General features: G+C 45.3%; 1 protein-coding gene and 1 long non-coding RNA gene across 5 annotated transcripts in view; one reads left to right on the top strand and one right to left on the bottom strand.

Annotated features, from left to right (window-relative positions):
• The window catches only part of LOC129708568 (uncharacterized), a 28,581-nt gene extending 22,546 nt beyond the window's left edge, over positions 1-6,035 (top strand). Inside the window, exon 3 of the long non-coding RNA XR_008725370.1 lies at positions 3,093-6,035. This is a non-coding gene — a long non-coding RNA (uncharacterized LOC129708568). The remainder of the gene's footprint in view (positions 1-3,092) is intronic.
• Positions 1-27,502, bottom strand: part of tfeb (transcription factor EB) — a 119,241-nt gene that overhangs the window by 35,849 nt on the left and 55,890 nt on the right. For 3 of the 4 annotated variants that reach the window (XM_055654375.1, XM_055654373.1, XM_055654374.1), the window contains exon 2: positions 6,042-6,289. In XM_055654375.1, the coding sequence (XP_055510350.1) occupies positions 6,042-6,242 (201 nt within the window). In that variant the 5' untranslated portion in view covers positions 6,243-6,289. Of the gene's footprint in view, positions 1-6,041; positions 6,290-27,502 lie in introns of those variants that run through there. The other variant, XM_055654372.1, reaches the window with a different exon arrangement.

The following is a 27,502-nucleotide window of genomic DNA, read 5'->3' on the forward strand; positions in this document are numbered from 1 at the left end:
ATGTCACCCATTCCTTCCCTCCAGAAATGCTGCCTGTCCCGCAGAGTTACTCCAGCATTTTGTGTCTATCTTCGATTTAAACCAGCATCTGCAGTTCTTTCCTGCACAAATATATGTGTACATGTGGGTATGTGAATATATATACACACAAACTTTTTTTCTTGTTCACAGTGTACTATGTATTCTATTCTGTTGTGCTGCTATGAGTAAGAATTCCATTATTCTACCTGGGACCATATGACAATAAAATATTCTTGACTTGAGTCTTTGAGGAATATAAAGAAAGCTGGGAAGAACACAAGAAGGGAATGAGGAAAGCTCCGAGCGGCTCTCTCCACCTGTTCTCAAGCGCTGTCTATGATGAAAGTGAGAGTCCACACTGAAAGGTGATCTGATAGACAATAGACAATAGGTGCATGAGTAGGCCATTCAGCCCTTCGAGCCAGCACCGCCATTCAATGTGATCATGGCTAATCATCCCCAATCAGTACCCCGTTCCTGCCTTCTCCCCATCTAGCTCTCTCTTGAAAGCATCCAGAGAACCGGCTTCCACCGCCCTCCGAGGCAGAGAATTCCACAGACTCACCACTCTCTGTGAGAAAAAGTGTTTCCTCGTCTCCGTTCTAAATGGCTTACTCCTTATTCTTAAACTGTGGCCCCTGGTTCTGGACTCCCCAAACGTCAGGAACATGTTTCTAGTGTGTCTAAACCCTAAACAATCTTATATCTTTCAATGAGCTACCCTCTCATCCTTCTAAACTCCAGAATGTACAAGCCCAGCTGCTCCATTCTCTCAGCATATGACAGTCCTGCCATCCCGGGAATTAACCTTGTAAACCTACGCTGCACTCCCTCAATAGCAAGAATTGATCTGACCAAGGGGTCAGACAACATGTTGCATGGGATAGGATATCGTCAGGGTGCTAGGCAGTGGCACGCACATTCTCAAAGCTCTAGATCAGCACGGTGGCTGCACTTGCCTTTGCCACATCGCCTCTCTAGCAGCAGGTTCCCTAAGGTCCAGGTGTCCCATTAACCATTAAAGGTGGCAGAAGGAATATATCAGCGTTCATCAGAATAGTTAAATGGGTGCCCTGTAACCTGGAGAGTGGGTCTGTCAACCACCCACCCACCCCAATCAGCACTGGAGATGCTCAATCTCAAAGAGGGGTTTGGGTGGGTGGGCCTCAAATTATTTTAATTAAAATGTAAACATCTGATCCTGCAAAACGGTTAGGTTTCACAAGTTCTGCTTGACTATAGACAAGCAGCATGGAAACAGGCCCTTCAGCCCACAGAGTCAGCGATTAGCCTGTACACCAGCACTATCTTGCAGACTAGGGACAATTGACAGTTTTACCAAAGCCAATCAACCTACAAACTTGTACGTCTTTGGAGTGTGGGAGGAAACCGGAGCTCCGGTAGAAAACCTACACAGGTCACCAGGAGAACATTCAAACCCCGTACTGATAGCACCTGTGGTCAGGATCGAACCTGGGTCTCTGGCGCTGGTGAGGCAGCAACTTTACCGCTGCGCCACCGTGCCACCCTCATGTGTTCTGCTAATCACCTCAACATTGCAAATATACAGCAGCAACTTGCGCACTAGATATGTGATTGAATTGAAAGGGTCAATTTCTGGCAGTCCACCTTGTGACAGTCATTCAGCAATGGACCAGCTCTGAATCACATGTGAATGGAAACATGACTAAAATCACATGATGCACTACAGGCATTCTCTGCCTTTGCCGTGACATTTCCCACTTCCTCTTCTCTATTTATCTGAAGTTCGTGCCTCCTCTTCCCAGCTAGATGGGCTGTGGGATTTAAGATTGTTTCTTTATAGACAATGTGTATCAGATATTCCAAACCAGTGGATCCTTCTGTAAATTCATGCTTTTAGGGGTCATGCATTCATTGTATATTTTCCCCTTACATTTGACCTCCCAAAATGCAACTCCTCATATTTGCTAGGATTAAATCCCATTAAACGGCAATTCTCTGCCCATTTCTGTAGCTCTTCTATATCCCGCTGTATGCTTGGACAGCCTGTGACCCCAGCAAACTCTGCAAATGTACTAACCAACCCGTCTAAATTTACGTCCAAGTCATTTATATATATATAGTTAGAGATATATATATATATATCACTGACAGCAGAGGTCCCAGCACAGATCTCTGCGGAACTCCACTTGTCACAGCCTGAATATTGTCCTTCCACCACAGTCTTCTCTCAGTTTGCCAGTTCCACACTCATATTATAGCCCTGGCCCACAGTACGAGTTCATTCCAAGAGCTCTCCGGAGTTTTAAAAAAATCAAACTCGTGGTAAGGACGGAGAATGAACGTAGCGGGTACGTCGGAGCTCGGGGACGTCTCTTAGCGGCTCGTAACACTAACAGCAGGTACTTGGGAAGACTCGCTAACGGCAGGTAAGCTCGGGAAGACTCGTGAAGATTTTCTCAACATGTCGAAAAATGTCCACTAGAGCCAACGAGTGGCCATTACCGTAAATCTCCAAGTTTGAATCAGGGCAAACCCGGGAGAGCTCTTGGAATGAACTCGTACCGTGGGACAGGGCTTTAACCAAGGTGGCCTGGCGGTAGAGCGACTGCCTTACAGCGCCAGAGACCCGGGTTCGATCCTGACCACGGGTGCTTGTCTGTGCAGAATTTGTACGTTCTCCCCGTGACCTGCGTGTGTTTCCTTCGAGATCCTCGGTTTCCTCCCACATTCCAAAGACATGCAAGTTTGTAAGTTAATTGGCTTGGTATAAATGTAAATTGTTCCGATTGTGTGTAGGATAGTGTTAGTGTGCGGGGATCGCTGGTCGGTGCGGACTCAGTTGTCATAAGGGCCAGTTTCCGCACTGTATCTCTAAACTAAAGTCACCCTGCATCTTAATCTTGTGGATCAGCCAAAATATGGGTTGATCTGGAAGATCAATGCTTATGCTCTTCAAGACTTCCTTCCTTTGCATGCCGTGCACCCTTCCCCCACCCTAGTCACGACTGTGGCCGTTGAGGTTCCTTGTTTTCAAATCAAAATGTCACTGCGATTAAGACATGAAATCTGTCTTTGTCCTGTTTCAGGAACTCGTGCCTCTGCCATCCCACTCCAACACCGACCTATTACGCAGCAAGCTGACATCTGATCCAATGCTTTATATAAAGGAGCCAAACGTGGAAAGTGCCGGCTTGTTCTCAATAAAATGGACGGTGCTTCACGCAGGGATTCAGTGACTATGTTTTACACATCAAACCGGAACAGTGAAGCAAATGTCCCCCAGCCAGAAGTCAGTGCCCCAGTTATCGGTCACCTCAGCTCCCTTCCCATCTCTCCATCCCCCGCTCTGATTCCTAGTTGGACACAGCTTGCAGCGACAGGGCAGAGTCCTTTGCCTCTAACTCCCTCCGTATACGCCGACAATACAGAGGGACCATCACTTTTCATCTTGCCTGGGGAAAGGGAGCCAGTCCTGAGACAATGGGGAACAGGGGGCTGATTATGAAAGTGAGGAGGATAGATTTTGAGCCCCTGGTTCATACCTGCACTGGGAGGCCTCCATGGGACAGTGAGAAGAAGCTCCATGCTATATTTACCTCAGGCTGCACATGGGAATGTCTGATTCTTCAGGGTCGGGGAAGTTTGATTCATCTCAGTTTCTAACATATTTCACAAAGGACGTTCTTTTAGAAAGGAGATGGGGAGAAATTTCTTTAGTCAGGGGGTGGTGAATCTGTGGAATTCTTTGCCACAGAAGGCTGTGGAGGCCAAGTTAGTGGATATTTTTGTCAGAGAGAGATAGGTTTTTGATTAGTACAGTTGTCAGAGGTTATGGGGAGAAGGCAGGCGTATGGGGTTAGGAGGGAGAGATTGATCAGCCATGATTAAATGGCGGAGTAGACTTCATAGGCCGAATGGCCTAATTCTACTCCTATCACCTATAACCTTATGACCTTATGACCACCTTCTGCCTGTAACAATACAAAGTGATTATTCCATCGTTAGAAACTTGGTTGTAGTGAAAGTTATGATATTGAAACTATTTCATGTATTGAGTCGTGCATCTGGTCCACACGGGAAACTCATGGGAAATGGATGGAATCACTGGGAAAAGGGTTGGAAAAGGACGGGAAAATCCCAGGATTGCCCTTCGAACCCGCACCCAACCCTCCCTGGTCCCAACCTGCCTTCCTCTCCCATCCACCAACATAACTCTACGATCGCTCCAGACCTCTGTTCCCACTCCCTCTCCCACAGCCTTCTGCCCATCCACCTGCCGTCCCACTCACAACGGAGCTGCCATGAGCTCTCCCTGTTCCTGATCCCCTTTCCCCTGCTTCTCTTTGGTGGTGAGATCCGAGCTTCCCCTTTAAAAATGCAGTTGGACCCAAATTACATTGTCATGTCCTTCAAAGATCCGGTCACAAATTAAAATGTAATTAATCTTCTATTAAGGATAGGATAGGCTGAGGGGGTGGGAGACCTTATAACAGGTACCTTATCACAAGGAGCACAGATAAAATGAATAGCCATAGTGTTTTCCCCAGAAGAGGCAGTCTAAAGCAAGAGGCTCCAGGCTTAAGGTGAGAGGGGGCAGATTTGAAATGGTCCTGAATCACACAAAGGGTGGTGCTTATCTTGAGCAAGCTGCTAGAGGAAGTGATGGAGGCAGATACAAATATATGACATTTAATAGATATTTAGATAGGAACGTAAATAGGAAAGGTTCAGTTCAGCTCAGTTCAGTTTAGTTTATTGTCACGTGCACCAAGGTACGGTGAAAAGCTTTTGTTGCGTGCTAAACAGTCCGCAGAAAGACAATCCATGATTACAATCGAGCAATTTACAGTGTATAGATATCCAAGAAAATTATTATTAAGATTAAGAATTATTATCTCAATGGGGTTAGGTTAGGTAAAGGGAAGGTACAGCGAGACCTGGGTGTCCTTGTACACCGGCCACTGAAAGTTGGCGTGCAGGTACAGCAGGCCGTGAAGAAAGCTAACGGAATGTTGGCCTTCATAACAAGACGATTTCAGTAGAGGAGTAAAGAGGTTCTTCTGCAGTTGTATAGTGCCCTGGTGAGACCACATCTGGAGTATTGTGTACAGTTTTGGTCTCTCAATTTGAGGAAGGACATCCTTGTGATTGAGGCAGTGCAGCGTAGGTTCCCGAGATTGATCCCTGGGATGACGGGACTGTCATATGAGGAAAGATTGAAAAGACTAGGCTTGTATTCACTGGAGTTTAGAAGGATGAGAGGATATATAACATTATAAAAGGACTGGACAAGCCTAGATGCAGGAAAAATTTTCCCAATGTGGGGAGAGTCCAGAACCAGAGGCCACAGTCTTAGAATAAAGGGGAGGCCATTTAAGACTGAGGTGAGAAAAACCTTTTTCACCCAGAGAGTTGTGAATTTATGGAATTACCTGCCACTGAGGGCAGTGGGGGCCAAGTGACTGGATGGATTTAAGAGAGAGTTAGATAGAGGTCCAGGGGCTAGTGGAGTCAAGAGATATGGGGAGAAGGCAGGCACGGGTTATTGACAGGGGACGATCAGCCATGATCACAATGAATGGCGGTGCTGGCTTGAAGGGCTGAATGGCCTCCTCCTGCACCTATTTTCCTATGTTTCTAAAATTATAGTTAAAGTAAGAAATGTTGCTGTAGGAGTAGAGATTTAAGGGTGTGGAGCGATTGTAATATGTGATTGTAGATCTACTTCTGTGGCTAGCACGTAAATAGTCACCTGGTGTGGGCGCCATCTTGGAAGCAAAAGGGCGCCATCTTGTGAGGGATGTGGACCAGTTGCAGGTAAGTGGGACTAGCCCAGGGAAGCAATTTTGTCGGTCTGGACAACATGGGCCAATGGGTCTGTTTCCATGCTGCGTAGCTCTCTGACTTAATGTCCAGGTGTCGACCCAGCCGCTGGGGGTTTGGACACTGCCACCCCATTAGTCCATTGGCCACAGTCAACCCTGCCCTGTGAGGATGGGGATGAATGCCTGAGGTAAAAGAAGAATTAAACGCACCTTTAGAATCTCTCGAGGAACCTCCGGGCGCGTCGGGTACTGGATGGAGTTGCTGACATTGATAGCAGGTGTGGTGTTGATCGGCATGCGCTGTTGCATTAAATGCATAGCTGCCTGTTGTTGCTGCTCTTTCTCCCGCTGCTCCTCCTTCTGCAGCTGTTCCCGCATGAGCATCATCCGCATATTGGTGCGGGACGCCATGGCGGAAGATCAAGGCCCCTCTCGAAATCCTCCGTCAAAATTAATCACTGCAAAACATTCAGATAGAAGTCTCGTCAAGACCAGTTTGTTCATCAAGTGACTAAATCTCCTCCTCACTTGTTTAATCAATAATGCTTTATTATTAATGTTCAATGTTTTATATGTCATTCCTAACTTTCACTGTATGTCATGTTGTCACTTGCGGGTGGAGCACCAAGGCAAATTCCTTGTATGTGAATGCTTGGCCAATAAACCTATTCATTCATTCATTCATTCATTCCCTTCCATCCTTCAAAACTCCTTGTCCTCTCCTTCTCCTCCACTCTCCCTCTTTCCCAACCCATCTCTCCCTCACCTCTATCCCTTCCTATTACACTTTCCTCTCTCCTGATCTTCTCTGGCCCTTGTTTCTCATTCCTCCTCTCCTCCTCACGCCCCCTATCCCTCCTACTTTTTCCTCTCTTTCCCGTCTGCTCCTCTCCCCCTCTTTCCTTGCCTCCTCCTTCCTTCCCCTCTCCCCGCCTCCTCGGCCTATTCCTCCTCTTCCTTTGCCCTCTACACCTCTGCCCCCTCCTTCCTCGTCTGACATTGATAAGATGAACCATTCGTGGACCATGGCTGGGAACCCAATACAGCAGGGCCTGACAGGCCAATCCCAGAGACCATCCCGGCATCTTGACCTCACGACATACCAGACTGCACCTTGCCAGGAGATACCCAGAGCTCACAAAGCTCCGTTAGTGACTGGCCTGTCCATGTGCTGCAACCAATACAGGCCGAGATCTCACCAGAAGTCAGTAACTAATATTGGGAAATGTGGGAATAGCATCACGGCACTAACTATAGGAGGCGGAAGCCAGAACTTCTGCTCCCAATTTCCGTCCTCAGGCTGGGTAATGGACAGATAACATTCACATCCAAAGAAGGGTCCTGACACGAAACACCTTCTGTCCACTCACTCCACAGAAGCTGCCTGACCCATTGAGTTCCTCCAGCATTTTGTTTTTGGCAGGACATAATTTAACTTATCCAGCGTGGTTTTATGAAAAGAACAACACGTTTACAGAATTGGTCTATTCTTTGAGGGTATTACAGGAAGAGTTAGTAGAGGTGAGCTTGTAAGTGGAGTAGATTTGGATTCCAAAGAGGCATTTGACCAGGTGTCACGTGGGAGGCTGCTGCTTAAATCGAATGCCCGCGGCGTCAGGGTGAGTGTATAGGAACGGATTGTAAGGCGGAGACCCACTGTACAGGACCAGAGTCCCAGAGTCCAAGTGGTCTAGTCCTGGTTCCAGAGCTAGAGCCTTAAGGGCCTGTCACACTTGGCCGTCATTTGCGCAACCTGTTAGCGTGTGGGTAGCATGTGGGTAGCGTGTGGGTAGCGTGTGGGTAGTGCAGAACGGGTGCATGGATTGGCATGGAGAGTGTGGAGTTGCGCGCGGTATCGCGCAGCGCGCCAGGATTTCGTGCTGCACTAAATCTTTGCGCGCCACCAGCCTATCGCGTAAATGATGGCCAAGTGCGACGGGGTGACGTTTCGGGTCGAGACCCTTCTTCAGACTGAAACATCATCCATTCCTTCTCTCCTGAGATGCTGCCAGTCCCGCTCAGTTACTCCTGCATTTTGTGTCTATCTTCAATTTAAACCAGCATCTGCAGTTCCTTCCCACAGGTGAATTTGGTCTGCAGCTTGCTACTTTTCATTCACCATTTTTTTTGAATAGGAGCATTACATCTGCAGTTTTTCCAATTGCTAGCACCATTCAAGAAACTGGAACTATTTAGAAAATCACCATAAATATCATAAACTGGGTAAATATCATGAACTGGGTAAATATCATAAACTGGGTAAATATCATAAACTGGGTAAATATCATAAACTGGGTAAATATCATAAACTGGGTAAATATCATAAACTGGGTAAATATCATGAACTGGGTAAATATCATAAACTGGGTAAATATCATAAACTGGGTAAATATCATAAACTGGGTAAATATCATAAACTGGGTAAATACCATAAACTGGGTAAATATCATAAACTGGGTAAATACCATAAACTGGGTAAATATCATAAACTGGGTAAATATCATAAACTGGGTAAATATCATAAACTGGGTAAATATCATAAACTGGGTAAATATCATAAACTGGGTAAATATCATAAACTGGGTAAATATCATAAACTGGGTAAATATCATAAACTGGGTAAATATCATAAACTGGGTAAATATCATAAACTGGGTAAATATCATAAACTGGGTAAATATCATAAACTGGGTAAATATCATAAACTGGGTAAATATCATAAACTGGGTAAATATCATAAACTGGGTAAATATCATAAACTGGGTAAATATCATAAACTGGGTAAATATCATAAACTGGGTAAATATCATAAACTGGGTAAATATCATAAACTGGGTAAATATCATAAACTGGGTAAATATCAATAACTGGGTAAATATCATGAACTGGGTAAATATCATAAATTGGGTAAATATAAACTGGGTAAATATCATAAACTGGGTATTTAAATGACGTCACGCGCTCCAGACGTCTGTGCGGACGCATGATGACACGTGCTACAGTCACTACCGGCCTGTCATGTAAATGACGGCCAAGTGGGACATGCTACACTAAATCTTTGCGCGCCGAAACGTCACCCTGTCCCACGAGTTACTCGAGCATTTTGTGTTTAACGTTTAAAAGAGCGATACATGGATAGAAAAAGTTTAGAGTGACAGGGGCCAGAAACTGCAAGTGGGACTAGCTCGGTTAATTGGTCAGTATAAATGAGTTGGGCCGAGTTGTATGACTCTAAAGTCAATGGCAACTGGAGATCACTTGTGATATCCACTGTCATTGGTTCCATCACCTGCCAATTTTCGAAACACAGTGCAGCACGGTGGCGCAGTGGCAGAGTTGATGCCTCACAGCGCCAGAGACCCAAGTTCGATCCTGACAATGGGTACTGTTTGTACAGAGTTTGTGCGTTCTCCCTGTGACCGCATGGCATTTCTCTGGGTGCTCCAGTTTCCCCCCGCACTCCAAAGACATGCAGGTTTGTAGGTTAATTGTCTTCGATAAAATTGTAAATTGTCGCGAGTGTGTCGGATAGTGTTAGTGTAGTATGGGGTGATCGCTGGTCAACGCAGACTCGCTGGGCCAACAGCCCTGTTTCCACCCTGTGCCAAGGACAAGAAGGCTCTGCAGAGAGTAGTGCGTTCGGCCGAACGTACTATGGGAACTTCACTCGCCCCCCTGCAGGAACTCTACATCCAGCAACTCCAGAGCCAACAATATCATGAGAGACCCCTTCCACCCCTGCAACGGACTGTTCCAGCTGCTACGGTCAGGCAAACGCCTCCGTTGCCATGCGGTGAGAACGGAGAGGTTGAGAAGGAGTTTCTTCCCAGAGGCCATTCGGACTGTAAATGCCCATCTCACCAGGGACTAACTCTACTGAACGTTTTTCCTTCCATTATTTATTATGTAAAAGAATATGTGTGTTATGATTGTGTTTATAGTTTGTTTGGTTGTTTGTCTTTTGCACAAAAGTCCGCGAGCATTGCCACTTTCATTTCACTGCACATATCGTATGTGTATGTGACAAATAAACTTGACTTGACTTGCCTCTACAGTCTAAAGTCTAAACTAGTCAATCCTAATCATGGAAGCTGGCTCTCGGGGATGCAGAACAGAAATCCCTGTGCCTTCCAATCCCGTACCTCAATCTTATACAGTTATGCATAGCACTGTTGGGAGAAAAACAGGATGAGAAATAATCCAGTCACAAACTTGAACCTGTTTATTTAATCCGTTATATCAAGCCTGATCTGTACCTCAATTTATCATGGTTTCAAACGTCTCAACACAAGATAAAAATCTATGAATCTCAGTTCTGAGTCATCCCATTCCACAACATCAGTCGGAAGAGCATTCCAGGCTCATTATCCGTGAAGAGGAAGTGTTGCCTGACATTTCCTCAATTGGCCTCAGTGGAATTTTGCCATGGCCCCCGTTTCTGTGAAATATTTTCACATTTTCTTTCCTAACAAGTCTATTTCTTAATATCTTAAAATTGGTTCATCGTTTGAGACGTCTGCAGGCGCCGGCCTTAAGCCAATTGGACCAATTGAGCCCCGTGCTAGAGTAATCTACTCTCTATGTACTTTTCAGAGGTGATCTACACATTTTGTTTGTTACTTGTAGGCTTACATGTATGCAATTTTATATTAAAATGGAGCTTAGATCTGGTTGGTCCATTAACTCGCTGGCACTTTTTAAGCGCACATTTTGATGACTTTCCATTCTACTATAGAGACATATAAAGTTTATAATAGACTTTATTTGTATTTCTATGATTCTACAGACCTTGGCTGGGAACCTGGGGCTCACCAAAATTGTTCCCAATTGGACCCGCACCTCCTAAGGCCGGCCCTGGACGGCTGATCCTGTTTTTGAACTTGAGCGGCACGGTGACACAGCAGTAGAGTTGCTGCCTTTTAGCACTTGCAGCGCTGGAGACCCGGGTCCAATCCCGACCATGAGTACTGTCCGTATGGAGTTTGTACGTTCCCCCCGTGACCTGCGTGGGTTTTCTCCGAGATCTTTGGTTTCCTCCCACACGACAAAGACGTACAGGTTTGTAAGTTAATGGCTTGGGTTTGTATACTCGGTATAAGTTTACATTTCCCCTAGTGTGTGTAGGCTTGTGTCAATGTGCGGACCCGGTTGGGCCAAAGGGGCCTGTTTCCGCGCCGTATCTCGAAAAGACATAAACTAGATTTTTGATAACTGTCCTCAAAATGTGACCCTTTATGTTTAAGTGCCACTGACGAATCTGCTCAGCCAAACTAATATGCCGACCCATCCTAAGGTGATACACGAAGAAATGTAGACAGCGTATGGAAAGAGTAATCAGATCTGCATCAAACACAATCAATCCATTGTCGTTTGTAAATGTTTTATCTGTCGATGTCAACTCCAGTATCTCAGCTCCTGTGTTCCTGCCCTCTCACCTTTGACCTATCTGTTGGTCATTAAATTGGGTGCACCCCACATTAAACTGCATCACCTGGGTTTGTTCACTAACTCCTGCCCAATCCTCACGCCTGCCTCACTTTCTGCACTAATCTAAACGACTTACTGTGTTGGAAGGAACTGCAGATGCTGGTTTACACCAAAGATACACACAAAATGCCGGAGTAACTCAGCAGGACAGGCCAGCATCTCTGGATAGAAGGAATGGGTGAAGTATCGGGTCGAGACCCTTCTTCAGACAGAGTCAGGCGGAGGGAGACACAGAGGTAAGGAAGGATAAGGTGTGAAATCGAGACATCAAAGGGGATGGGGTTCAAAGAAAATGTAGAATTGATCATTGTTAGCTAGGAGACGGCGATACCAAAGCATTCAGAGGTAAAATTGAATCAAGGGACAGTCAGACTGGTGGGAGAACTAGGAAGAGGGAGGGATGGAGAGAGAGGGAAAGCAAGGGTTACTTGAAGTTAGAGAAGCCAAGAACACTAGTATTCTCATTAACAAGCAGTTCTAATATGGGTTCCTTAATCTTCTGCCTTTGAACAAATTTGTTGTTTAAGTCAGGAAGTAGAGTCCAATTCCATCTCCCCTTGTTTTGATAGAAGATATTTATGTGTATTTTTATCGAATGCCTTCCAAAAGCCTGTACAAATAGCTTCTATGGTACTCATTCAATTACATTAGTTACAGTTGCATAACATTCAATGAGGTTGATTGAAGATGCTGTGTCTTTTCCCAGTCCCTGCTCGCTCTCTGACTACTTCATGCTGGTCTCAAAGCTCGCACTGTTCTTCATAACCGATGCAAGTCATTTCCTCAAAACTGTTTTTAGACTCGTTATATCTTTCACATCTAATTTCCACTGTCCTCGAGTCATGGAGAAACATGGGGAAGTTTCCAGACCAACAAGAGAATTCTTGTGTAAGAAAGAAATGCAGATGCTGGTTTAAATCGAAGGTAGACACAAAATGCTGGAGTAACTCAGCGGGTGAGGCAGCATCTCTGGAGAGAAGGAATGGATCTAATGACTCTGGGAAGATTGTGGTTATAACATCCATAATTTCCTCCTGTGATAACATACTTTCAGGTGGCTTGTTTAGTTGTAGTTTCGTTATTTTTTCCATTATCAATTTTTTGTTAATATTAAATCAAGTTAATTTGCTCAACTCTTGTTCTCAGATCTGTACCCACCAATATTTATATTATAGAGAGATACAAAAATCTGGAGTCACTCAGCGGGACAGGCAGCATCTCTGGAGAGATGGAATAGGTGATGTTTTGGGTCGAGACCCTTCTTCAGACTACTTAGGGATAAGGGAAACGAGAGGTATAGACGATGATGTAGAGAGATAAAGAACAATGAATGAAAGATGTGCAAAAAAGTAATGAGAATAAAGGAAAGAGCTGTTAGCTGTTTGTTGGGTGAAAACGAGAAGCTGGTGCAACTTGGGTGGGGGAGGGATGGAGAGAGAGGGAATGCCGGGTCTACTTGAAGTGAGATAAATCAATATTCATACCACTGGGCTGTAAGCTGCCCAAGTGAAATATGAAATGCTGTTCCTCCAATTTGCATTTATCCTCACTCTACCCCAGGACAACAAGGTCCGTGTGGGAATGGGAAGGAGAATTAAAGTGTTTAGCAACCGGGAGATCAGGTAGGTTCAGGCAGGCTGAGCGAAGGTGCTCAGCGAAACGATCGGCCAGTCTATGTTTGGTCTCGCCGATGTATAAGAGTCCACACCTTGAGTAACAGACACAATAGACGTGGCTGGAGGAGGTGCAAGTGAACCAAGTATTTATATCATTTTCTTTCCATCTTTTTTTTATGACAGTGAATGAGATCATATTGTACACTGCTGTTCTCAAGGAGACACCTATACCCTGAACTGCACCATGTCAAACTGTAATAGTTCTGTACCAAAACAATACAGCATAAATCTATTCAGCTCTGCCATCCAACAAGATCACGACCAATGTTCCACCTCGGGTCCACATCCCCACTTTCTTTGATTTTGCTATGATCTAGTTTTTCCATTACTCGAGGATCAGATCTTGCGGCACGGCGGTAGAGTTGTCGCCTTACAGCGCTGGCAGCGCCGGAGACCCAGGTTCGATCCCGACTACGGGCGCTGTCTGTGCTGAGTTTGTACGTTCTCCCCATGACCGCGTGGGTTTTCTCCGCGATCTTCGGTTTCCTCCCATACTCCAAAGACGTACAGCTATGTAGGTAAATTGGCTTGGTAAAAGTGTAAATTGTCCCTAGTGTGTATTGGATAGTGTTAAAGTGTGGGGATCGTTGGTCGGTGTGGACTCGGTGGGCCGAAAGGCTTGTTGCCGTGCTGTAACTCTAAACTAAACTAAATTAAACCATCCTTGAGTTTGAATACAATTGATGACCGAAGGGATGAAAACCATCCATAACACAAGGAATTAAATTCTCTTCAGGGAGGTAATATAACAGCATTTAAAAGACACGTGGACAGGTACATAGATCGGAAACGTTTTAGAAGGATAGGGGCCAAATGTGGGTAAATGGGAATAGCTTAGATGGGACATTTTGGTTGGCTTGGACGTGTTTGGGTGAAGTTCTAATAGGCATAGAGATTAAGGGGCCCATCCCTTATTTTGAATAAATGAACCTCAGTTCTAAACTATTCAGCCACATACCTATCCTGTTATGTAGGAAGGAACTACAGATGCTGCTTTAAACTGAAGATAGACACAAAAAACTGGAGTAACAGCAGGACGGGCAGAATCTCTAGAGAAAAGGAATAGGTTACGTTTTTGGTCGAGACCCTTCTTCAGATTGAGGGTCAGGGAACAAGCAGGGCCTCGACCCGAAAGGTCACCTATTCCTTTTCTCCAAAGATGCTGCCCTGACCCGCTGAGTTACTCCAGCTTTTTGTGCCTATTCTGTTCAGTTCTCTCCGAGTTCTGTGTGCTTCAATGTGGTCGCCACTGAGCGCTAACACCTTCAATGCCTCCTCATATGACAAACGTGCATCTCAGCAATCCATCTGGTCATCGTCAATGCGCTCCTGAGCCTCCAATGTTTGCAGTAAGACATCTTTAGCCCGGTACTCAACCCTCATGCAATAAGGCCCAACATACAATTTTCCTAATTGCTCGCTACTTCCCATCTTTCAGCTATATTCCAGAATAAATTATCCTCCAAATATAATGACCGGAATTGCATGAACCCATAGCAGAAGCCTCCATGTTGCGGGGCTGGAAACTGGAAGTATCCCGAGCTAATTCTGCCACCAACATCATCTATCACAACAAGTGATGGCTCCCACTGATTGTCGCCCGGAAGCTTGCGTCCTTGTCGGGGCGGGCGACAACAGCAATGTCAACATTTGAAACATGGAACATGGACACGAAAGGAGAAGAAGACTTGAATAGCATTAAATTCCATTCTTGTTCCAGTGAAATAATTTATTAAAACTGACGGCTAAACATGCTGTGAAATCTTTGCCAGTTCCCCCACCTTGCTCAGGATAAACATTCACACTGGGACCATCAGTGAGTTGAAACCCTGAGGGTTTAGTGTTGTGAGGGAGGCAGTGAGAAACAGATAGAGCAGGGGTGAAGGGGAAGTGGGGTAAGCAAAGTTGTACTAGACAGTGAAGTCCCCACAGCGAGAATGCCGGTGGCCTTTGGTTAGTTTGTGATTATTGTCATGTGCATCAAGGGAGTGAAAAGCCTTTTGTTGCCTGCTATCAAATAAAGGACTATACATGTCTTGGAAAAAGATGATACTATACAGTATCCTACACACACTCGGGACAATTTACACTTATACCAAGCCAATTCACCCACAAACCTGTACCTTTTTCCTCCCACACTCCAAAGAAGTATAGCTTTATGGGTTTAAGAGGGAACTGCAGATGCTGGAGAATCGAAGGGACTCCCCACCCACCCCCGCCCCCTATCAGTCTGAAGAAGGGTTTCGGCCCGAAACGTTGCCTATTTCCTTCGCTCCATAGATGCTGCTGCACCCGCTGAGTTTCTCCAGCTTTTTTGTGTAACCTAGCTTTATGGGTTGATTGGCTTAGTATAAGTGTAAGTTGTCCCGAGTGTGTGAAGGATATTGTTAATGTGCTGGGATCGCTGGTCAGTGCAGGCTCGGTGGGTGGAAGGGCCTGTTTCCGCGCTGCATCTCTAAACTAAACTAAAAAAATATCCGGCACTCTTCAGGGGAACAGACGATCGGCCAATTCTCAGGAAACCAAAACAATCTAGGTACTGGATGAATACTCAGAAGTAAGCTCATCTTTTACTTTGTATTGTTATTAGATTAGCACACAGTCGAGTCACAAAGTCATAGAGTCATAGAGTGATACAGCATGGAAACAGGCCCTTGGACCTAACTTGTCAACACCGGCCAACATGTCCCATCTACTGCTCACGTTTGCTCCATATCCCTCTAAACCTATCCTATCCACATACCTGTCCAAATGTCTCTTAAACATTGCGATAGAACCTGCTTCAAGCATATCCTCTGGCGGCTCGTTCCATACACCCACCACCCTATGTGTTAGCCCTCAAGTTCTCAATAAATCTTTTCCCCTTCACCTTAAGCCCATGTCCTCTGGTCCTTGATTCACCTACTCTGTGCATCTACATGATCTAGTCCTCTCGACTTCTATACACCACTCATCCTCCTGCGCTCCAAGGAATAGAGACCCAGCCTGCTCAACCTCTCCCTAGAGCTCAGACCCTCCAGTCCTGGCACCATCCTCGTAAATCTTCTCTCCAGCACCTTCAAGATACAGGGGATGTGCGAGATGTACATGGATCTTACTGTGGTAAGTGTGAGTGGGCAGTCAGTGTTTAATCAAGGGCCTGTCCCACTTACGCGACATTTACAGGCGACTGCCGGCACACGTCATAGGTAGCCAAAATTTTCAGCATGTTGAAAATTCAGCGGCAACCAGAAAGACGCTACGACACGTTGGGGACCTCTCAAGACCATAGGCTGTATGGTGGTGAGAGGTCTCCCATGGGTCCGCCAAAGAATCGTAGCGTCTTTCTGATCGCCGCTGAATTTTCAACATAGATTTCAACTAGGACGGGTGCCGGCAGTCGCCTGTAAAGGTCGCGTAAGTGGGACAGGCCCTTCAGTGTTCAGCAAGTGCATTGATCCAGCCAATGGGTTGTTACACTGGGGGAAATGCCAAGTAAACCACAGGCTATATTTTTTCTATAACTCATAACACCTTCTTCCCCTTTTTGATTTTATTCAACAGCACTGACTAGCTTCTGCAACAAAACCACAAAAATCATTGCAGAATATTTAAAGGCAAGGTAAAAACTATTTACCAAAAAAAATCATTATTTAGCCAACCTCATTCTCAAATGCGAGTGTTTACATTCTCTCTCCCCGCACACCGCACTCTGCAGCACACTCTCACATACTCTGCATTTGAACACAGTGTTACACCACCTCCAGTTTAAATTCCATTTGGAATATTTTGGAGGACCAGGAAACCAAGAACCAAGTACAGAAGGGAGAGCTGGTGGCCCAGCACCGGATTGTGGACTATTTGAGTCAAAGTTTAGTTGCAAGGAGATCAGAAACATAGAAACATAAAAAATACATGCAGGAGCGGGCCATACGGCCCTTCGCGTCAGCACCCACATGTAATATGATCCTGGCTGATCATCCAAAATCAGTACCCCCGTTCCTGCTTTCTCCGCATATCCCTTGATTCCCTTGAGGCCTTGATTCTTTTGATTCCGTTAGCCCAAAGAACTATATCTAACATACCGTTAACCCTAAGAGCCATATCTCGCTCCCTCTTGAATACGAGCGGTTGTAGGGGTGTGTGCAGCTATAGGGATTAGCATGATATCAGTAATCTGAAACAACAGGTAAATACGGCATGGTGGTTTACCATGTTAGCCCTTATGTTTCTCAGACCTCCCCGTGACAGAGTGGAGGCCATTCAGCTTCTTGAGTCCATGCCAGGTCTCAGAGCAATCCCCTTAAGGGCCAGTCCCACTGTGCGTAGGGGCTCGTACCAGTAAAAAGTAAAATATTTTTTCATCACAAGTATTTTTTTACTCGTGGGTATTTTTCACAGTGTTGAAAAAACGTCACGAGTTTTCCGGATTTCCCGAGTACCTACCGTTACCCGTACGAGCCGCTATGTGACATCCACGACCTCCTACGTACCCGCTACGTACATTACATGAGCTCGAATCAAGGGAGAACTCGGGAGAACTCTTGAATTACCTCGTACAGTGGGACAGGCCCTTTACTGTCAGTCGCCCTCTTAGAGCATAGAACAGTACAGCACAGGAACAGACTCTTTGGCTCACAATATCCGTGCCAAACGTGTTGCCAAGTTAAACTAATCCTCTGTGCCTACACTCTATCCCTATCCCTCCATTCCTTGCATATCCATGTGCCTATCTAAAAGTCTCTTAAATGCCACCATTGTATCTGCCTTTATCACCACCCCTGGCAATGCATTCCAGGCACCCACTGCTCTCTGTGTAAAAAAACTTGCCACGTACACCTCCTTTAAACTTTGTTCCAACTTCCCTTAAAGTTATGCCCTCTAGTCTTTGAAATTTCCACTCTGAGGAAAAGGTTCTAACTGTCCACCATATCTATGCCTCTCATAACTGCATATACTTCTATCAGGAGGCATATTATATACGAGGGGGGTGGCATATGAGTGGGGTCCTGAAGGCATCAGGCGTAAGAAAGTGCTCGATACAAAGAGGTGAAACGGGGAGTTCAAGATCAAGAAGTGAGAAGAGTTCTGAGGAAATATAATTACTCATTCAAATCCACCGAGGTTTAATAAAAGGACAGCACAGCTGCAGCATACAAGGCAAATAAAACCAGCGCAGAACCAAAACCAATTTAAAATGGAGTTATTCTTCATGCATGCTGATTCTGATAGATATGCAGATACAACTTGTTCACAACAGATTTGTATGAAGAAGGGTCTAGACCTGAAACATCACCCATTCCTTTTCACCAGAGATGCTCCCTGACCCGCTGAGTTACTCCAGTTTTTGTGGCTATCTTTATGTTATTCCAAGATTTAGACCCAACAATGTTCAAAGAACAGCAATAGTTTTCCAGGTTGGACTGGTGTGCAACTGGGCAAGGTGCCTGATGGTGCTGGTCCATTATGGTAGATACCATCCAGAGAGTCCTCATCTTGGTCAGCAGAGTATTCCATCTCATTCCTGACGTGCCTTGCAATGGTGGAAAGCGCTTGGGTATAAGTAGATGAGTCTCTTCAGTTTCAACCAGCATCTGCTGTCCCTTCCTACACGTTTAGTCTGCGCTTTGTTCCTGCAAACTTCCATCATCCAGCAAAGTGCTGCTTTATCCAAGATTTTCAGCAATCAATTCAAGGAACGAGTCAGTGTTGCTTAAAAAAAGGCAGCAAATCCAACTTTATGTGCCTAGTTATCAATCATCTATAGGCTGCACCACAACCTAAAAGAGAGAGCTAGATAGGGCTCTTAAAAATAGCGTAGTTGGGGGATACGGGGAGAAGGCAGGAACGGGGTACTGGTTCTGGATGATCAGCCATGGCGGCGCTGGCTCGAAGGGCCCAATGGCCTGCTCCTGCACCTATTGGCTATTGTCTATTGTCTAAACATAACTCCTATCTTCAATCCAGGAGCGAATTGTTGATTTATATAAATTAAGAGACCTTACGATATGATACGATAGAACTATTTATCTCAGAAGGGAAATTGATCTGCCAACAGTCATAAAAACACAAAATACATGAAACATGAAATTAAAGTGATAAGTGGAAAGGATGTGGGGGAAGTGCAAAAATTGGGGGGGGGGGGTAAGGGGGGTGGGGGGGGGGGAGGGAGGGGGGGGGGGGGGGGGGGGTAAGGTGGGGGGGGGGGGGGGGGGGGGGGGGGGGGGTGGGGGGGGCAGGGGGGGGGGGAGATTAGCAGATTTAGCAGATTTAATAGATTGCTAATGAAAGATTTATGAAAGAACTATACAGTAAATACCAATGCCCTGCTCCCTGTCTAGGGCTCTCCAATGTAACGTCAGCTATGGCTTATTAACAATATACCATCCTGGTTCGATACAAATGCATTTCTGGATCAGTGGCTCGAGAGATCAATACCTGCCAACTGAAGCAACATAAAAATAATTCCTAGTTGGCACCAATGGAGAAACTAGGTCTGACAAAGTGTCCCGGGCCTGTGATGTAAAGGACCAGAGGTCGTAGTCTAAGAATTAAAGGACATTCCATTAGGAAGGAGATGAGGAGGAATTTCTTCGTTCAGAGGGGGGTGAATCTGTGGAATTCTATGCCGCAGAAGTGACTGTCTGAAGAAGGGTCTCGACCCAAAACGTCACCCCTTCCTTCTCTCCAGACATGCTGCTTGTCCTGCTGAGTTACTCCAGCTGTTTGTGTCCATCTTCAGCTTAAACCTGCACCTGCAGTTCCTTCCTACACATTGCACAGAGAATGCTGTCCAGTCCTGGTGAATGTTTCCCAAGCCTCAGTTCCAAATCTGCCTCCGATCAGAGATGGCAGTGATGCGTGCCGTAGGTAGGATGCGTTTTCTGAGCATCATCATCTCACGGCCCAATGCTTGTGGCAAAATACTCATAATATAAGGAAATGCTGGCAAAGCCTTTACTGTGTTTGAGATATGCTTTCTCAAACAATTGTTGGTAATTTTCTGCTGTTTCGTGTCAATCTGTGGTCTCCACCCTTGGAGTGAACACCAAACATTGCCCACATTCGAGCATCACTCTCCCAGTTGAATTCAACGTTTATAATCCTCAGTTCGATTGGGCCTGGAGTATTGCATCTTGCGTAGGAAGGAGCTGCAGATGCTGGTTTCAAACGGAAGATACACACCAAAAGATGAATTGATTCAGCGGGTTAGGCAGCATCTCTGGAGAGAAGGAATAGATAGCATTTTGGGTCGAGACCCTTCGATTCAGATTGAGAGTAAGGGGAAAGGGAAACGTGAGATTTCGACTGTGATAAAGAACAGATGAATGAGTGGGAGAGCACAATGAACCGCAGAGGGGGAGCAGCAAGAGAGAATGTGGCAGAACTCTCGTCGGAGAGAGGAGGAGAACCTCTATACAAGTAGAGACATACATTGTGGAGATTTCGCAGTGGAGCAGACAAAGTGTGTAGCAAGGATCTGCAGATGCTGGTTTAAACCGAAGATAGACACAACATTTATTTTGGCCATCATTCATGGTCTCAATGTCCGTTTTATACCTACATAGCCAAAGTACATGAGCAGGGCAGCATAACTCTGGTCTGAAGGGCAAGCTGATCCTGAGGCAGCAGAAAAAGGAGTCATGGACACCAGGTCTCGACCTAACAGGGACAAGCTGCTGGAGCGGGGTGGCACGAGATCCCAGCTGCACCCTTATCAAGACCTTGAGCCAGACTTTCATTGGACTGGCACCAGGGCTGAGGGACTTCAGCTACGTGAAAACACAGGAACATCATCGTTCATCGTTCATTTTTCCGAGCACCAGCTGAGTAATTTCAGCATTTTCTGTTTACATTGTACAAGTAACTTCAGAATGAAAGATTGGACGAACACCAACATGGCTGTGGGGAAGGAGCTATTGGATGTTCTTACGAAGGGCTGGCAGAAGCAAGATGGGTCTAATGGGCCTAATCTTTGGGCCATCGGATTCTGCAGAATGTTTGGAATAGTTGGTTTGAAGCCTCAAGAATCTGCACGCTCGGAATTGGCTGGAGATCAAAGTAGGAGAAGGGAGTGCTTAGCATGTGAATCAGAGCCCAACAGTGCGGTCCTTGTGCTGATGAATTACAATGCGCATTGACCTCAGGCCTTTGCACCAGAATCCATGGTATGTCCACACGCCGGAAAGGGAAGCCGAATTGAGTTATTTTGCAGGAACAGTGCTGTATTCATTCAGTGTAGGAAGGAACTGCAGATGCTGGCTTAGATAGACACAAAATACTGGAGTAACTCAGCGGAACAGCCAGCATCTCTGGAGAGAAGGAATGGGTGACGTTTCGGGTCCAGACACTTCTTCAATATTCATTCTGATCTCCAATGGGTATTTCCAGACATTACCCATGATCTCCACTTGCTTGTTTTACTTTCTCTAGAAACTGCTTTCACTATTAATGATTATTTATGTCTCAAACGCCTCTGTGAATACTTCTCCCCTTTGGCTGTGAATAATGTCAGTGAGTGGCAATGCTGAGAGCCACCGATGAACACGTTTTGACAATCTGCCCCATTCTCAGCTGCTCATGAAGAGTTACAAGAAGAGAATACGGGGGGGGGGGGGGGGGGGGGGGAATTAGCGGTAGAGTTGCTGCCTTACACCCCCAGAGACCCGGGTTCAATCCTGACTACGTGTGCTGTCTGTATGGAGTTTGTACGTTCTCCCCCTGACCTGTGTGGGTTTTCGCTGAGATCTTCGATTTCCTCCCCCACTGTAAAGACATACAGGTTTGTAGGTTAATTGGCTTGGTATAAATGTAAATTGTCCGGGGGATCGCTGGTGTGGACTCGGTGGGCCGAAGTGCTGTTTCCGCGTTGTTTCTCTCGACTAAAACTAAACAAAACAAATTCTCAATCACACTGCAAATACAGTTTTGTGCCAGAAGTTAGACACGGTTGAGTTCACACCAATTGCGGTGATGTCCAAGGCCCATGCCTCAAGTGATGAAGATGTAAGGGGTGCACAATATACGTGATACAACACATTCCCCAATTCTGCAGAGAATAGAGAGCAGTGATTTATTCCATACAGAAATCGACACAGGTCCGTAAAAGTTAATCTAGGGGCAGGGTTAGTGCATGGAAATGGGGTGGAGGCAGAAGATTAGCTGTGATTGTGAAGGATGGGCGGACATGTTCAGGATTGGGGTGGAGCTGGTAGCAATAGCCTTGTATTGGGCCTATTTATAATGCACCCATCTCAAGTCTTACCACACGTCAGGATATTTTGAGATTGCGAAAGATGCAAGTTCTTCCTTTTCAATTAATGCAACTCCCTGTTTTAACTGGTTTGCTCTTGAAGATCTTCTCCACAATAAACTTAAATAAATTCTGTGTGACTAATTGTACAAAGTCTGGATTACAATCGTCCTCTCTGCAAATTTCCCCAACGATGGAGATTCTCAGAAGCATTCTGTGAAACCTCTGACCAATGAATCAATGGCAGAAAGCCCAAAACAAGTCCAATTTAAAGCTCCTCAGAAATGCAAACTTCCACATGAAATTCTTGATATCTGCCTCTAAATTAAGGATTATTTTACTGGAGTATCACATTTAATAACATTTCTGCCTTTCTATGTTTAAGCCCTCCATCATGTGCATGCATCAAACCAAACACATTACTATTTGCAGTGTTCATCTGAACTTATTCAATCCAGCAGCTTAATTTCATTAAATTGTTTTAAAATTGTTTGCCAATGAAGTTTGTCTCTGAAGTTTGTACCTGAGCATAACTGTATCAGGTACAGTTCGAACGAGTCATAGAAACATAGAAAATAGGTGCAGGAGGTGGCCATTCGGCCCTTCGAGCCAGCACCGCCATTCATTGTGATCCTTCATATTGAAAGAAGAATTAACTTAAAAGGTTGCTGCTGTGCAGACACGATGAAGTGAATCGATGGCATTGATTTTGGTGGTTTGTTATCATTCCCAACCATGTCAACATACTAGTTTAGAACACAGAGCAGTACAGCATAAGAACAGGCCCTTTAACCCACTATGCTTGTGCCAAACATGATGTCAAGACCATCTTTTATCTACCAGCACATAATCCATATCCCTCCATTCCCTGCAGATTCATATGCTATCCAAAAGTCACCAACCCCAGCAGCATGTTTCAAGCACTCATCATACCCTATCTCCGTGTTGCTGCTTTCAGTGAGTTACGGGCTTGGACCCCAAGATCCCTCTGTATATCATTACTGCTAGGGGTCATGCCATTAATTGTATATTTTTCCCTTACCTTCGACATCCCAAAGTGCACACCTCGCACTTGCACGGATTAAACTTCAACTGCCATTTCTCTGCCCATTTTTGTAGCTGATCTATAGTCTGCTGTGCAGGTTGACAGCCATCCCCACAGTCCACCACCCCAGAAATCTCGGTGTCATCTGCAAACTTACTAACCAACCCGACTAAGTTTACATCCAAGGTCGACAAAAATGCTGGAGAAACTCAGCAATGAGAAACATCCAAGTCATTTATATATATTACCAACAGCAGTGTTCCCAACTTCTGCGGAACTCCAGAAGTTACAGACCTTCAACCTCAGCATTGTCCTCCCACCACCGTCCTCTGATTCTATCCATAAGCCTGTTCTGAATCCTTAATGCTCTTCAAGAGCCCAACACTTCTTATAATCTCCTTCGCTCCATAGATGCTGCTGAGTTTCTCCAGCATTTTTGTGTACCTTCGATTTTCCAGCATCTGCAGTTCCTTCTTGAACACCTCTTAATCTCAAACTGCCCTTGTATACTAGTATTCTGTGCACTGATCTCCCTGTCCTCTATGTTCTTCTCCTTGGTGAAAACAGATGCAAAGTACTTGTTTGGTATATCGTCTACATGCCCAAACTCCAAGCACAAATGCCCTCCTTTATGCTTCAGTGGTGCTATCCTCTTCCTGGTTAGCCTCTTGTTTTAATACAGAGTCATAGAGTGACAGTGTGCGGAAACAGGCCCTTCGGCCCAAATTGCCCACTACGGCCTACAAGTCCCAGCTACACTAGTCCCACCTGCCTGTGCTTGGTCCATATCCCTCCAAATCTGTTTTATCCATGTACCTGTCTAACTGTTTCTTAAATGTTGGGGTAGTCCCAGCCTCAACTACCTCCTCTGGCAGCTTGTTCCATACACCCACCACCAAATAAATAAATGATGGGTCTTTGTCTAAAACATTGTGAAGGGCACTGTGTAATATATGTACATACAGTATTATACTACATGTACTCCACAATCCCCTCAGCCAACCAATGCGTTTCCTCCAGTACTTTGTGATTCCCCCAACCTTTTGAAAACCCCACTAACAGCTCATTGCCTGTGTCATGTTGAATGATCCTACACAGATTATGAAAGCATCTTCCTCTTTCTGATAGTGTGTCTTGTAGTACACTTCCAGAGTTGTTTGCACTGAGCCAATGCTGCAGCATTGGAGAGTTCACTGATTTTGTTGTCGTGTAAAGACAAAGTACTGGAGTAATTTAACAGAGCAGGCAGTATCTCTGGGGAATTGTGTAGGACGGAACTGCAGATACTGGTTTACAATGACGATAGACACAAAATGCTGGAGTAACTCAGTGGGTCAGGCAGCATCTCTGGAGAGAAAGAATAGGTGACGTTTTGGGTCAAGACCCTTCTTCAGAATGATGTTCTCTTGTGCTGACCCAGAACATCAGAGCAAAGAGCTTGAGAATAAAATGAGCAAGATACTGGCTTCACCTTGAGGATCACACAATCAAACTCCTCACTCTGATGTTTATTCACCATTCAATCTTTTCCCTCATCGGTGGGGTCATGATGTTGGAAATCGCTGTCTGACAGCATGATAGTTCAAGGAGGAAGTTCACCACCATCTTCTCTCCAGGGACCTAAACAAATGCAGGCCTTGTTGGTGTCTCCCACATCTCCAATGAGTTCTCGCCCAGCAATGGGATGGTTTGTACATTCAGGGAGCAAGTGGGCTGAGAGAAGCTTGAGGTCCACTGGCTCCATCCCATCTACATTGAGCTGATCAACCTATCTGCTCTTGTTACCAGTGGGTGTAGTGAGAGGAAAATATCCATCCTCCATTGCCGTGCAAAAGCAAACAAAGTTGTTTTTTGGTGTCTTCAATGGTCTCAGATTGTGGCCAAAAGCTTAACATCGTCTGTGAGCGGGAAGCAAGAGGTTTGGGTAATGTTTAAAGAGCAGCAGAAGATAATTAAAAAGGCAATACGGGGAGAAAAGATGAGGTACAAAGGTAAGCTGGCCAAGAATATAAAGGAGGATAGTAAAAGCTTCTTTATAGACAATAGACAATAGGTGTACGAGTAGGCCATTCGGCCGTTCGAGCCAGCACCGCCATTCAATGTGATCATGGCTGATCATCCCCAATCAGTACCCCGTTCCTGCCTTCTCCCCATATCCCCTGACTCTGCTATTTTTTTCTAGCTCTCTCTTGAAAGCATCCAGAAAACCTGCCACCACCGCCCTCTGAGGCAGAGAATTCCACAGGCATTCTTTAGAAACACAGAAACATAGAAATTAGGTGCAGGAGTAGGCCATTCGGCCCATTCGATCATGCACCGCCATTCAATATGATCATGGCTGATCATCCAACTCAGTATCCCGTACCTGCCTTCTCTCCATACCCTCTGATCCCCTTAGACACAAGGGCCACATCTAACTCCCTCTTAAATATAGCCAATGAACTGGCCTCAACTACCCTCTGTGGCAGAGAGTTCCAGGGATTCACCACTCTCTGCGTGAAAAAAAGTTCTTCTCATCTCGGTTTTAAAGGATTTCCTACTTATCCTTAAGCTGTGACCCCTTGTCCTGGACTTCCCCAACATCGGGAACAATCTTCCTGCATCTAGCCTGTCCAACCCCTTAAGAATTTTGTAAGTTTCTATAAGATCCCCTCTCAATCTCCTAAATTCTAGAGAGTATAAACCAAGTCTATCCAGTCTTTCTTCATAAGACAGTCCTGACATCCCAGGAATCAGTCTGGTGAACCTTCTCTGCACTCCCTCTATGGCAATAATGTCCTTCCTCAGATTTGGAGACCAAATCTGTACGCAATACTCCAGGTGTGGTCTCACCAAGACCCTGTACAACTGCAGTAGAACCTCCCTGCTCCTATACTCAAATCCTTTTGCAATGAAAGCTAACATACCATTCGCTTTCTTTACTGCCTGCTGCACCTGCATGCCTACCTTCAATGACTGGTGTACCATGACACCCAGGTCTCACTACATCTCCCCCTTTCCCAATCGGCCACCATTTAGATAATAGTCTGCTTTCCCGTTTTTGCCACCAAAATGGATAACCTCACATTTAGGTATGTGAAGAGGAAAACAATTAGTTATTACCAAAGGTGGATCCTTGAAGACTGAAAAAGGTGAATTAATTATGGGGAACAAGGAAATGGCAGATGAGTTGAACAGGTACTTTGGATCCGTCTTCACTAAGGAGGACACAAACAATCTTCCTGATATAATAGTGGCCAGAGGATCTGGGGTGACGGAGGAACTGAAGGAAATCCACATTAGGCAGGAAATGGTGTTGGGTAGACTGATGGGACTGAAGGCTGATAAATCACCAGGGCCTGATGGTCTGCATCCCAGGGTACTTTAAGGAAGTGCCTCTAGAAATCGAGGACGCATTGATGTTCATTTTCTAATGTTCTATAGATTCAGGATCAGTTCCTGTGGATTGGAGGGTAGCTAATGTTATCTCACTTTTTAAGAAAGGCGGGAGAGAGAAAACAGGGAATTATAGACCAGTTAGCCTGACATCGGTGGTGGGGAAGATGCTGGAGTCAATCCTAAACGATGAAATAGCGGAACATTTGGATAGCAGTAACAGGATCGCTCCGAGTCAGCATGGATTTACGTAGGGGAAATCATGCTTGACTAATCTTCTGGAATTTTTTGAGGATGTAATCAGAAAAATTGACAAGGGAGAGCCAGTGGATGTAGTGTACCTGGACTTTCAGAAAGCATTTGATAAGGTCCCAAATAGGAGATTAGTGGGCAAAATTAGGGCACATGGTATTGGGGGTAGAGTGCTGACATTGGCAGACAGGAAACAAACAGTAGGGATTAACAGGTCCCTTTCAGAATGGCAGGCAGTGACTAGTGGGGTACCGCAAGGCTCAGTGCTGGGACCACAGCCTTTTACAATATACATCAATGATTTAGATGAAGGGATTCAAATTAACATTAGCAAATTTGCAGATGACACAAAGCTGGGTGGCAGTGTGAACTGTGAGGAGGATGCTATGAGAATACAGGGTGACTTGGACAGGTTGGGTGAGTGGGCAGATGCATGGCAAATGCAGTTTAATGTGTATAAATGTGAGGTTGTCCACTTTGGTAGCAAAAACAGGAAGGCAGATTATTATCTAAATGGTGTGAAGTTGGGAAAAGGGGAAGTACAACGGGATCTGGGGGTCCTTGTTCATCAGTCAATGAAAGTAAGCATGCAGGTACAGCAGGC

This window comes from Leucoraja erinacea, chromosome 24 (assembly GCF_028641065.1).
Source record: "Leucoraja erinacea ecotype New England chromosome 24, Leri_hhj_1, whole genome shotgun sequence".
NCBI classification, from domain to species: domain Eukaryota; kingdom Metazoa; phylum Chordata; class Chondrichthyes; order Rajiformes; family Rajidae; genus Leucoraja; species Leucoraja erinaceus.